The sequence below is a fragment of the Adiantum capillus-veneris genome, chromosome 1 (assembly GCF_014529385.1).
Source record: "Adiantum capillus-veneris isolate H3 chromosome 1, ASM1452938v2, whole genome shotgun sequence".
Lineage (NCBI taxonomy): Eukaryota > Viridiplantae > Streptophyta > Polypodiopsida > Polypodiales > Pteridaceae > Adiantum > Adiantum capillus-veneris.
This window is the reverse complement of record NC_140931.1, coordinates 165889433-165903752: the sequence shown is the minus strand read 5'-3', so window position 1 is coordinate 165903752 and position 14320 is coordinate 165889433. Positions and strand designations below refer to the sequence as shown.

Genomic DNA, 14320 nt, shown 5'->3' with positions numbered 1-14320 from the left:
ATACCCCTTATGATTCCTCTTTGTAGGTGTTTGATAAATGAGAGAGCTTGGAAGGGACCTTTCTCTACTTAAGAAGGTTTTTGAAGAAGAAGGGCACCTTAAGATGAAAGGTATGTTCATCTTATCCATAAATCTTCCAGATGGTTCAACTAGAGATGTTGATGAGGAAATTACATAAACTTGGGACAAGTATGGCATATGGTTAACAAAGAGTTTGAGGATGAGCTTGAAAACAACGATCAATGGTCCATGTTGAAGGGAAAGATGTTCTTTGTCTGGGAAGGAAATCATCGAGCGGCCTCTTGGATGGAGAGCATAAGCGAGGTCTCACATAATGACAAGAAGAAACATGTGAGGGTTTTGGCACACTTTATTGTCCCTGCCCCAGCAAGAGGAGTTAAGATTAATTGTTGCTCTTCAAAGATTGAACATGTAAGTTTTATTTTCATTTGTACATTAAAATATTCTTTGTCTTTGTTTTAATGATATGTCTTGAGGTAAATGTTTTATGGTTTATTGCTTATGTAAAATGAATGAAGAATCAATCATTAAGACCAACCTCAAAGACTACTTGTATCATACAAGTACCATTTGTTCTTTAGATGGGTCTCAAATCACTAAAAATTTTATTGAGGTTGAACGAGTGTCAATGGAGAAAGCAAGGGCTCAAGAAGAACAATCAAGAAAGAGGGTTTGGTATCCTCTGACTCTTGGTCCCATGTTTTATGAGGTATGTACTTAAATTGTTAAGATTTGGTAAGATTCTAATAATCTTTTTCGTTCTTGATACATTTTATTGAAATAGTGTGTGCAGAATAAATAGAAGTCTGATTTACAAGTAGCATTAAATAAGATACCTCTTACTTTGTCACAAGATGAGCGTGTTAGGGCTGAGATTCAAGCAAAGAGGAATGTTGTTAAATCTTACAATAGATGCATGACTTGGGTGAGCACTACACTCTATTAAAAGTATAATAAAAAGAATTTTTTGTTTATTTTGTTTGGTTATTGTAGAATCTATCCGTGGTGAATCCTGCTAATGGAGAAGAATGGTTTCTAATTTTATGGAGTCTTCCTTCTAAGGATGAAAAATTCAAGATTACAATAGAGAAACTCTACTCTATATCTTGTGCTACCTGTTCTCAAGAGCTAAAGATAAAAATTGTAAAGCTTTTGGGAGCAGATGAGAACTTTTGCCAAAGTTTGGAATGCCTTTGGGAGATCATTTCTATATCCCTTGGTTGGCCAAGGAAGTATGGATGGATCAAGTCTTGGAGGATGCAAGAAGGCTTTTACAACAGGTTGTAGATTCCACACGTGGAGTTCACAAGGTGGTTTTGCCTTTAGATGTTCACTTGGAGTCAAATTTTGAAGACATTGTTAGTAGATATAGAGGAGTACTTTTTTACGAATTTCAAAACGAGATGAATGTGGCTACTCCATCATCAAAGCATGTGGACTTGAAAAATTATTCCCGTCGATTGGTCTATAGGTAATTCCTACGTTATGCACTTTTCTAAGTGACTATTGTTGTATTATATAAGTTCGTTTTATTTAAGGTTTATGTAATCATATTGTTGTAGGTTCTTGATGCATCTCATAAGATGTAAGAAGATCACTTGCATGCCTGACATATGTAAAGCATGGACAATTATGTGTCCTCCTACATATAGTATGTACACCTCCACTATCTTCAGAGAGAACAATGATTCTGGTGGAGCCTTTCTTCTCACAGGTTGGGAGCGTAAGCACTGCCCTTGGTGGATTGATATGAAGAAAGGTGAGTGTCTAGAAGATGAGAAGGAGAATTATCTTCTCATTTGAAGGGTGAATGTAAGTCCGACTCAGGATCATCAGGAGAGATGACTGTTGAGCAAAGGAAGAAGATGGAGGAAGAGTTGAAAGCTCTCAAAGAAAAAGAAGATCAAGAAAGACAAGAGCAAGGCAAGAATCGTGGTGGCCGTCCACCATGTCAATCAAGGGTAAATAAATTAAATTGTTGGTGGGAACAATATGTTCTTGCTATTCTCTCTTTTGTTATGTCTTATGCTAATAATTATGGCATGGATTGATTTGAAGAAAAATGAGTTTTTTTTTTGCTATTGTTAGATACAACAAACTTAGGAAGTTCTCATACCCAAAAGAATGTCGGAAAGGGAGCTTTGGTTCATGCACCTTTGGCTAGTTTCCATTCCATTCAAAAGAAAGGAGACATAAAACAATCAAAGGTTTGGATTTATGATTACATTGAGCTTGGCAAGGAGTTCACTGCAAGAAACTCAAGAATGGTTTTGTGGTGATGCAAGAGTTTTTTGTTGGCTTGGTTGAACGAGAAGATAAGAAATGGAAAACCTAGTGCACGGAGTGTTGATCTTACTGTTATTGATCTTCCTACTGGTAAGAGAATTTTCATCGCTATCTTGTATACACCATGCATACACTTAGTTCAAAATCTTAACACTCAAATACAATAATTTTGCTTGTAGGTGGGCTTGTTCAAGGTTTTGATGGCATTCCTACATGGAATGAGCTAACAAATGACCATGTCAAGTTTTCATTGGTGGTTGCATCTATAGTGATGGATGACATGGGTTGGGTGCTTGTTCTTTGTCCTAGCACCGCTCTTAGTCTTGTGGAGTGCTTGGCCACACGCACAGACCTAGAGCTGAGTTTTAGGTGGATCATGGAGAGCTCTGAGACATTTTCATCATGAACAAAGAATGGGCATACACAAAATGTAATAAAGCATCCTTCAAAAAACATGAACAATTCTTTACAAGAAATTTGATACATACAAAATTGGCTTTTTTATGTGTTGTTTGCATGGCTATGATAGATGAATGTATTCTATGCTTTGGCATTTCACAAGGTTGGAAGTAGTCCTTCATTTGATCATGAGAGTGCTCAAAAGGTTTGTGTGTCATTGTTTATTATTCAATGTGACTGTTTTTGCACTAAAATTCTTAAATGTTCATGCATAGTTGCCTCATTTGCCTCATTTTCTTGTATGGTAGGTGGGGAGAGTCTTGCAACAAGATCTCTCAATGGAGATTATCAGTCACTACTTGCCATCGTCTGCTCACACAACACGTAATGGCAAGAGTGGTGGGTGGAGAGGCATGTTAGAGAGGAGTGTTGCCCATATGCTATTGTTTGTAGAGGCCTTGTGTCCTAAAATAGGTACATGTTTGGAGCTTGGTGGTGGTACAGGGCCTTTATTGAAGGCGGCTATGCACACTTCTCATGGTTGCTTGGTCGTGGAGAGTGATCTAGAGATATGCGAGGGACACTTGTCTCCTTTTGTACAGGAGTACTATGGTGCTCCACAGGTTGCCGAGCTTGGAGATAGTGATGATAGCATTGATGATGTGGAGAATGATTTGGTTCTTACTGATGTGCCTTCAGACTAGTGATTTTGCTTTATTCATTATTTGTAGCACCTAATTTTTAATTTTTATGACATTATAATCTCATTGTAATTGATAATGAGCTACCTTGCTATGCAGAGGCAATGGCAAGGCACATGGCAACCACCTATTCATATGACCAATCACTCGTGCGCGAGAGGCGAAGGTGAAGTTGTATCTTCATTGATGACCATGCAGATTTGGAGTAGTCTTTTTTAGAGTGGATCTTATTTTTCATGATCACTTAGCTTCTTTTTGGGTGTGCAAAACTTGATTCTAGCCATGCAACTATTATTTTTATTTTTTTTATTGACTTTTAAACTTTGAGAAATATGTTTGGGCAAAACATTGCCTAGACTTTTGGACTACATTAAGCTTGTTTTGTCTATGCAAACACTAGATTATGGGCTTGCAATATGCTATTGTCATTTGTGTAGAGCAATGTTCTTTGAAGCTTCATAAAGATGTTACATATATGGGCATAACAATGCCGAGACTAGTGGACAATATCGTTATTGTCAATCTTCTTCTTGTCATTCATTGATGATTGCTCAATATTAAGATGACACTAGCTAATTGTTTATTACATAATGTACTTTTTTCTTGTCACTCATTATTGAGTGCTCAAAATTGGGATGACATTAGGGTCTACTTCAAATTAATTATAAGTATTGACTGTGTGTGCACGGGTGCATATTTTCCCTCAAAAATGCCTCCTTCCCGGCCTCTTTTTATAAATATCACGCTTGACAATCGTGTAAAGTTCATTCGTAATGTGTGTAATAGTAGCTAGGACTTAAAACAAAGTTAAGTTACGTGTGAAAGATTGCCACTAAAGCATCCATAACATTATACATATAGTGCAATAGTAAAGCACTATTCTAATCTTTTGTTTGTGTGTGTGTGTGTGTGTGTGTGTGTTTTTAAGGAAAACTTGAAACCATCAAACTTGTGATTGTAGAGCATTTGTCATATGTTGTTTTCCATCAGTACCATGGCAAGTGGCCTTGCGTTTGCAAGAAGCTCTTATGGGTGATCAAGTTAGTGTTGCCGTTTTCCCGAATTTTGTAGACCAAAATTGAACTAGGTCTACAATTATTGTTTGAGTGTATAAGCCTTGAAGATGCTGAGAGGTTGTGAAAGCAGAGGGGTTGTAGAATCTTACATAGAAAAAGTCTTATGTTTAGTTATATTACTTATTGTTCAACCTTAGAAGTAATTTGAACCCCTAGGTATCAATATCACTTTGTAGAATGTGAAGAGCTTTTGACCTCATCCCTAAGCAAAAGTTAGCTTCTTTTTGGCAACAAGCCCAATATTCCATATCTTGCAAGCTTGGTTTGTTCCTTATGTTGAGGCAATTTAGACCTTTTCTCCTTCTCTATTCTATTCTCTAGTGAGTGTATGCTCTCTTTCTTCAAGTGTGCTTGTGACACTATCTACATGGTTTGTGCGTAGCAAAATGTATTGCTACTATGTGTGCTCTCTTGAGTGTGTTCATTTGTTCACTCCATGCTTGTTTGACGGGAACCTACCTATTTTTGCCTTGTTGATTGAAGATTGTAAATTGACAAGGATTGATTGAGAGACTAGGATTGAAAAGAGTTAAGAGCCATCTTCTTAAGATATACACATTTCATGAGTTTGTAGAAAGGTAGAGTAGATCAAGCACTTTTTGCATTATATGTGTAGTGTAGACTCCTATATGCAAGTGTGGTTGCAATCAAGCACTATCTGGGCAAGCTAACCTGATTGAATGATTCACACATTGCGCTGATTTGAGAGACAAATGGAGCATAGCTTGTCTTTCCTTTCCTTCATCTTCATTAAGAAGAGAATCACATCTTCCTTTGATATTTTTAATAGACTCTAAATAGCAATACATGACAACTTTGGCATATTGTTTCTTGCAAGAGAAAGATGGCCTAAGACTCCCAATTTCACTTAGAAATGCTCTTCTTATTTAGAAAATCACTATAATATAAACACTCACAATTGTGAGTTTGGCCAAAAAAAAAACAATCACTATAGAACCGAGCACATTAGGTAGCATCTTCAAGGTTTCCATAATTTTGGATCATACACTTTTCTAATGCCACTTATTCGCCCTCTGTATGAATCTAGAACTTGTCTTCAGAATGTCAACTTGTTACCTAGGGATGTTCCTTAAGTTTCAAACCATGTACCTATAGTAAATCTAAACCAACCCAAATTTTTCTCTTTCTCATTCTCAAAGAGCTGTTCCCATGGTATTGTGGACCTTTTAAAATCCCCAAGAAGATTGGGGGTATGGGTCATAAATTTGAGTTGTTAGAGGGCTCTCAAGTGCATCCAGCTTTTCATGTAAGTAGGTTGACGAAGTCCATCTATCCATAGGAGAATGAAATTTCTTGTGTTGTCGTGGTGGACCTTATAGAGTCAATTGTATTTCCACATGGATTTAAAAAGATCCTAAGATTTTAGAATTATCATATCAAGCATACACAATAGGAAAAAATGCTAGCAAAGTGGAAGGACATAGATGAGGTGTGTCTTGCTACAAGTATAACTTTTTCATGAGATTCTTTTGGCACAAGGTGGATTGTAACGAGAGTTCTAAAATTAGACATGTGTTTGTGCTTGTTCGAGATGCATCTGTGAATTATGCATCTATCCTTTCTGCCTCTCTTTATCTGCTGCAAACCATTCCCAAAGGGGGCAAAATGGGAGATACCAGCTAGTAGGCTGACTTGTCCTACTATTGTAATTCTAAAGTTCAAACCAAATGGAAAAAATTAGTGGGGAGTCCTGCAAATATATTATCATTTTGCCTCTAAAATTTTCCACATGAAGCATTTACAAGCTTTTGAAAACAAATGTTTTCTTGAGCTATGTGTAGAACTTTTTCCTCATGCACGAGTGAGATCCTTAAGCACACCTTTGTCGCGAAGATTTTCATCCTCTATAACTGTATCATCCCACTTTTAGTGAGGCAAGCTCTTGTAGAGACATGCCTTTTCAAGATCCCTTTACATCGTTTACCGTTCTTATCCCACCTCACTAAGGCTAGTACTATTTATCATCTATGGTGATGATCGATGATAATTGAGCTGCTCATTGGGCCATACAAAGTAAGTGTGTTGGTTCCTAAATTGGGAGCGGGAGCAAGTGAGAAAGAGTGCAGGATTCTTCATTTTCCAATCTCGCACCATTTGTGTAATGATGACGCAAAGTTAACGTAGCTATATAATGGTAGTATACGTGATCACCTTGCACCGCTTTAGCTTCAAGCTTAGTTTCCATGGGGAATGTCCCTAGTCCTAAAGTTGTATTGTAAGATAATCCTACTCTTTTACCTATGGCAAGATGTTCCAACTTCCATACTCTTAGCATGCCGTCTTGAGACGTCACGTTGTTTTGGTACGGGAAGCATAAACAACATGACCAAAAAACTTCACCAAGGAGGCAAGACTCAAGAGTTCTCAAAAGATAACATAACCAACTACCATTGAGATCACAAAACTTACAAGCCAAAGGCTTAACATAAACATAAGACATATTATTTGAGCTTAAGTGTTCTTCACACTATTATTGCGCTCTTAGACTGTGAAATTTCAAGGCTCCATATGTTTGTCATGACCAAATGCATTTGGAATGGCTTGGGAGTCGCCACTTTCATCAATGCCTTCAAGAAGGTCAGAGTCGAGGCCATTTTCAATGTCTAGCGAAGAAGATCCCTCATGGCCAATAGAGTATGGGTTGACTGCAATTGCTGGACCAAGAAATGGTGGAGGGTAGGCATCGGCAATCACTCCCCACCATGTTGACATATCGTCCCGATCACTTGATGTCTTTGGAATGTCCTCCTTCACGTTTTCTTCCTCGTGGATTTTGCTTGTGCTGAAAGATTTCTCTACCATTGCCAAAAATAACACCCAAATTATTTGAGATTTTACTTTGAATTTTTGAATTAACTATGATTGAGAATATTTGGATAGACACCATTATTTGTATATAGCGTATGTATGCATACACATAAACCTAGTATATATGTATGTTTGTTAGGATGTATACATGCAAGCATGAGATTGAAAAAGTAAAGGAAAAGAAGGCGCCTACCAATTGGATTTGCAAAGAAACTTGAGGACATAATCTCGCCTTGAGCTCTTTTGGGCTTGGCTTGTTGGTGAACACGGATTGCTAAAGTTGGGAGCATAAGAGCTTGCTGCAAGAAGCAGGCAACAATGGAAAATGCTACCACTCTCATCGTAGTCCTCATTCTTTCACCCCTCACAATACCTATACTTTTGGCTTTTGGCTTATGAAGAGATGAGCGCCTTTCTCATATTATATAGGCATTGAGAATAGGCAGCACTTTCTTTGTGATGATTCTAGGAAGTAGTTCAACTTATCAATGCAAGCCAATTAGCATGCATGCTTCTCCAAATTTTAGACAACACTCACACTCCTACTAGTAATTTGAGAGACAACCAGTTTCATTACAATCCTACTGGTGATTCAGTCCAAAATAATTGCGGTTTCGAACAAAGCACACCCACTCACTACTATATTTAACCCACCCATGGTACTTCCCTCCTTGGAGTCTTACCATACACCGAGCGATACTTTTCGAGCGAACCAAAATCCGAGCGAATATTTATAAGGCATGGACCCATGTTGTCCTATGTGGTGCGATTTTAGTCCCATCCTCAACATCAAGGATGAAGCAAAGGGGGACATGCCACCTATGGACCATGCCTACTCTCTCTCTCTCTCTCTCTCTCTCTCTAGCATATGGAGAACCACCTTCAAAGCCTGATAGAGTAGTGCTAAGGTGGAAGCTATTAGAGGCGCAGGGCAAGCCACGAGGTGCAGTGCTTCACAAGCTAGACAAGCCATACGTGTGGGTGAGGGTTATTAGTTAGGCGTACATGTGGCTGAGGATTATTAGTTAGGCAAAAAAAATGAGCGGGAGAGAATATTTATAATATGTATTATATCCAACTCTTATAATTGAGAGAGATAAGTAATGAGGCCGCTTAGAAGAGGGAGAATGATGGCTTGAGAAGCACCATGTATTAGAGGCTTAATTGTTGAGCGATATTGAATTTTACAATTCACAAAAGGGTAACGTTCCTTGAGATGGTGTTTATTCATCTCTGAGACTCTTTAAATTGTCGAAAGCCTAATTGTTTAGCCCTCTTCTCCATGAGAGACAGACTCTTGAAATTGTCGAAAGCCTAATTGTTGAGAGATATTGAACTTTAAAATTCACAAAAGGGTAATGATCCTTGAGATGGTATCTATTCATCTCTGAGACTCTTAAAATTTTCGGAAGCCTAATTTTTTAGCCCTCTTCTCCATGAGAGAGAGACTCTAAAAGTTGTTAAAAGCCTAATTGTTGAGCCCACTTCTTTATGGAAGCCTAATTGTTGATCCTTCTTCTCCATGAGAGAGAGTTCATAGTACTCTTGAATGAGAAGAGCGATTTGTCTTACATCCATGTCACACTAGGGCAGGGAAACAAAAGCCATGCGAAGGTGGTAGCCAGTTATTTGCAGATGAAAAGGAAAAAGTTGGCATCCACCCCTTGTCACAGGGATGGCCTCACTCTCCTTGGTCTCTACGCTTTTTCATCATCGACTTTGACATGGTATCAGAGCTGTGTGCTTGAAGAGCCTTGGTGGAGGACTTGCACTATGGAGTAGCTGTGAGGAGAAACCGTGGAGATCCCTCCCATTGCCCACGCTAAAACACTGCCAATCAGGAGCTTTTGCATTTCATTGCTTCCCCTCCACTGTGTGGTCCAGTTGAGCTTGTGATGCTCCAGTGTTTTGAAACTCCAACGTTTGTAGCACCGTCGACAACCACAATGCTTGGAGCTTAGCAAATTTTTGCTAGCATTTCAAAAAAATTGCAGCAACTACGCATCAATGACGGGGAAGCAAGCGCCCTTTAGTGAGGGAAGTAAGGACCCCACTTTCCACTGCGTTTTAAAATGCTCATGTAAAAGCTCCTTGACAACACCACACCCCTATTTTCCCTCCCTTGCCGATACAACCTACAAAGGGACCTTTAATTGCTTAGGGATGAAGCTTAGAGAAGGGCATTGAAGGGATCTTGATTGGATTTGGGAGGTGTGTATGAGGTTTGCAAAGGGCATTGAAAGGATCTAGATCGGCTTTGGGAGTCTTCTTGCAAAAGGTCTCGAAGGTGTTTTGGAGCGGCTTGGACAGAGAGGATTTTGAGGCTCAAATTATCAAAGAGGCCTTATTTTGGCGACGTGGCTTGGATTGTGCCCCCCCCCCCCCCCCCCCCCCCCCCCCCCCCCTTGCTCGAGCCCAACGACAAATTGAAACGCGACAACTGCGCCCATCCAAATTTGATTATGCAACTCTGCTTCTCATGGAAAGGCTTATGGGACATAGTCGAAGGCTCAAAGACCTATCCTACAAGGGATCCTAACAATAGGTACACCCTCCTTCAAGATGATAAGTATCTAAAATCGTGTGTTGATTGGGATGCTATTAATGCGAAGGCAATGTTAGCCATTGCGGAATCTCTTACAAAGGAAATTTCTCCAGCCATTCACACTATCAAGACTAACAATGATATGTGGTTCAAGCTCGATGGAATGTTTGATCGGGACTCTACAATGTGAACAATCGCCCTTCTTGGATAGTTATTTGCCATCCAGTTTCCACAAGAAATTTCCATGCAATCATTTCTTATGAAGGCTAAAGTTATTCATGATCAACTATCGACTATGAAAAGTGCACTGACCAGTACTCAATTAGCCAATTTGGTTCTCACGAAGTTGCCTAGTGAACACAAGAGAGAGAGAGAGAGAGAGAGAGAGAGAGAGAGAGAGAGAGAGAGAGAGAGAGCTTGTCTCTTAAACCAATCAACTTTGACAATTAATAAGTGATACAATGGGGGGGCAAGGGGTCACATACATACACATCTCAGTAGATTTCCCTACCCAAACCTTGACAAATAAGTAACATAAATACCTAAAGTCCAAAATAAACAATGGGATCACTTTGGGCAATTCACTTGAGATGCCATAACTCTAACAAAGACATTAAGCTGAGTCAAAGTCTTGTGCACACCCAAGAGAACGGTGTCTTCGAAATTGTCAAAATTTGAATTTTGCAACTCAAAAAATGTATGATGGTTTAGGAGTTGTTGAAATGTTTCCTTTTATTTGTTCATTGCCAGCCCTTGAGTCTGCTTGTGCCAACATTATGCCATAACTATGGCAATGTTCTTCCTTGACCTGGCTATTGGTAATCCATGTGCAAAAGAGAGTTATGGCATTGTTCTTCCTTGACCTGGCTATTGGTAATCCATGTGCAAAAGAGGAATTCCTTTCTTTGCTTCTCTATTCTTGCTTCTTTGCAGCCCAATAATTACGAAGGAAATCCTGATTAGCTGGACTTGTCTTAATATAACTACAGATGGAATGTATTTGTGTATGTTTATCAGTGACTAGACCGCCTTCATATTGATAGAGAGTAGTTGTGAGTCACCCGAGCTATATTCTCTTTTGGTATTTTCCATTTCCAAGGTGTGTGTGTGTGTGGGGGGGGGAGAGAGAGAGAGAGAGAGAGAGAGATCTATGACTATGTAGATTTGTGATGGCAAGGTTAGTAATGAGAGAGAGAGAGAGATTTTATTATCATCCTCGAAGGTCAAATATGACCTATGGGACCAAAGTTACATGTGATGTAGTATGTGTGGATGATGAGTAACTCTCGATGCTCCAAAAAAGCAGTGATGAGAGTTGTAATGGAGAGCCCACATTGTGGTTGAGAGAGGAAAGTGTGTAGGTCTAAGTCATGGCTAGAAATGTGAGGGAAGTAAGTTCCGATGTGAATAAAATCTCAGCACTCTAGTAGTGTGTGGTACTCAGACTCTTGAACTTGCAGTGAGCATAATGTGCACAGTCGATTTGACTCTTCTCCATTCCCCAGGACCGTGTCTCACATTGAAGGGAGTGGGAGCTAAGCCAAATGGCTGCAATAGTGTGTATCACTGACTAGGGGATAGGCTCAAGCATGTAAGTGTGAGTACAGTTTCCTCTTTCAGTGAAGAACATGGTTCTGTAGTTGGGGGCAATATGCGTGGTGTAATGTATGAAGTGTGACCCACCGGATTCCTCCCAAGCCGTAATACATTGGCGTTGTAGAAAAGCTTCATTCACTTTTGAGTCAATTGAGGCATCATGTAGCAAGTGTAATGCATCCCATATCCCAAACCACTTCTTTATGTCTTGCATCCATCCATGCTCAAGATTTTGCTTTTATGCGTCTTTTGAACTTTTTTCTTGCTTCCCATGCAATTGTAGGAAGTCAATGTGAGGGGTTTTGATGCATATTTATCATGTACTCCACAACCCTTTCCATGCACATAACCTCAATTGCAAGAGATCCTAGCTCAAGAAGTAGGAGCATATATGGTGTTTGTGTCTTAACTTGGAGAAAGTTTGTAAGAAAATTCTTTTGGACATTCTCAAACTCTTTCCAAGTAGACTTTGAGATGCTCCCACCCCACACTTCAACTCCATAAAGAAGAACCAGTGTCACCGATGTGTCAAAAAGGTACTTCTTGAGAACCCAACACTTGATGTTTCCCGCATTACACATGTTCTCAAATGCATAGTTTGCTCTCTCTCTCGCTTCCAAATGATGCATAGCACATTCATGCCACTTGTGATTGGTCGAAACCTCAACGCCAAGGTACTTAAAGCTCTCAATAACTTCAAGTGTCTCATTGTTGTACACAATGCATGGCTTCTCCTTATGGTTTGGTTTCACAAGCATAACCTTTGTTTTGGATTCATTCACAATCAGCCCACTATGCAAGCAAAAGTTCTCAAGGGCAACCATAAGCTGCATATTCTAAAGTGTGTGCTAGAAGCACTACATCATCCGCATACAATAAAATCATGATTACTACATTGCAAATAGTGACCTCTTCAATGCCTTCTTCTTGCATAAAGTCAAGTATCATTTGCTCCAATTGATCAATGCATAGACCAAAGAGAGTAGGTGACAATGGACATCCTTGTTTAACCCCAATAGTTCTTGCAATTTTTTTTGAAATTCCTCTTCCCATGCGCAATTGACACATCACCTTCTCAGAGATTCGAGAAACCGCAAGCATAAACTCACTTGGCACTTGGAGTTCTTCCATTCTTCTCCACAAATTGTTACGTGGAATCATATCAAAGGCTTTCTTAAAATCCACCAAACAACAATACAATTGCTTGCCTTTCAACCGACTTTCCTCCATGAGAACATGAAGAGTGATAAGATGATCAATGGTGCTATGGCATCGACAAAAAACCGCTTTTCCTTTTGCATGCTTGTCATTCCCTTTAGTCCAATCACTCAATTTCATATCCATTATGCACCCAATTTTTTTTTCCCATAAGAGACCCAATCATTATAGTCCGTTTACATTCTTTACATCCCCTCCTTTATGCAAAGGCTTGACCCAATCAATACTCCAATCATAAGGCATACCATGTTGAAGTGCAAGGTTGAACATATCACACATCCACTCATGTGTAAAATCTCCCGTCAATTTACTCATCTCCGACTTGATAGCTTGAAGATCTCCCGCTTTGCGAGTGGCCAATTTTTCAAGCCCACCGCATACATCCTCAATAGTAAAAAAAGAGGGCATACATGGGAGTGAACCATAAAATGGTATTTTGTTAGCATTTGGTTGCTCAAATAGTTGCCTACAATGTGTGTACATATTCACAAGGGCTCAAGTTACCAAAACTATCAACCCGCTTGCCTCTCAAGTTTCTCCAAAATCTTTCACATGCACATGCTTTTTCTTGGACTTAAAAAAACCGTTGCTTTACTTCCTATCTTTTTCTCTTCTTTTTAATCAACGCCTTGTATGTATGTAAATGACTTTGATAGTTTTCTTTGTCCATAGTTCATCAAGCTTTATCAAGGACTTTTGAGCATATTGACATTCTTTATTAAACCACCTTTTGTGTGATCTATCTTTGTTGATACCATGGACATGCTTTTTGGCAAAGCCGCTTCTTCGGCACAAGAACAAATAACTTTCTGGAAAGCTTCCCATTTAGTTCCAATGGTGCGTCATATTGAAGCTTTTCATCCATAACTTTTGCTCAGTCAATTCAATGTACATTGGTACCCATTTGAAATCCATACACATTGATAACTTCTCTTCCCTTTGGTTGAGATTATCGTGCTTAGTTGCTTCTCCACATGCAAGGTCAATACATAAGGTCCGATGGTCTGAATCTGGGGTCCATTGGCCAAACATAAACTTGAGAGAGTATCATAGAGTCAATCACACTATCCCCATTATGTTTTCTACATGTGAATCTATTGGTTCCACTCCACAAAGATACACCATTTACACTGAGCATACCCATGTGTAAAAATAACTTTTCATAGGGATACGGCTCTTTCTCATCCATTGAAGTACGATCGTACAAGTGAACTTACTCCAACTCTCTTGAAATGTATGGCATGTCCAATTATTGAGTATCATGTTGCAATGTTTTTGTGCGAGCATTCATATCCCCAAAGACAATAACATCACCTTTGCCTTTAAAATAAGAAATTTCCTCTTCTAAATCAAAAAAGGGTTGATATCTATCCATGCAAGCATAAAAGGGGGAATCATGATGAGGAATGTAGCAACCAACTATAAAAATTGGTGCTCTTTTGGTGTCATAATTTCAGCTATACATAAAGTTTGTACTTGTCAACCTTCACAATTGATACAAAATCTTAATCCTTTCTTAACCATACATGCTACCCCTCCTTGCCCTCTTTGTTGCTTGAGATTCTTTGACCACATCAATGTGTACATTATAATCCTCCAATTTGTTAATCCTTTGTGTATCATGCTCCCAAGTCTCAACAAGAAGTATA

The 14320-nt window shown here is 39.1% G+C and overlaps 1 protein-coding gene and 1 pseudogene across 1 annotated transcript; one reads left to right on the top strand and one right to left on the bottom strand.

Moving 5' to 3' along the window:
- Positions 1 to 602: 602 nt before the first annotated feature.
- Positions 603 to 3616, top strand: LOC147465959 (uncharacterized; annotated as a pseudogene).
- A 3249-nt stretch (positions 3617 to 6865) lies between these two features.
- On the bottom strand, positions 6866 to 7707 carry LOC147465958 (uncharacterized). The gene is made up of 2 exons (XM_086513091.1): positions 7506 to 7707; positions 6866 to 7299 (listed from the first exon to the last, which is right to left on the bottom strand). The coding sequence occupies exons 1-2, from the start codon at positions 7663 to 7665 to the stop codon at positions 7001 to 7003; spliced, it is 459 nt and encodes a 152-aa protein (XP_086369217.1). The 5' UTR covers positions 7666 to 7707; the 3' UTR covers positions 6866 to 7000.
- Positions 7708 to 14320: the final 6613 nt, after the last annotated feature.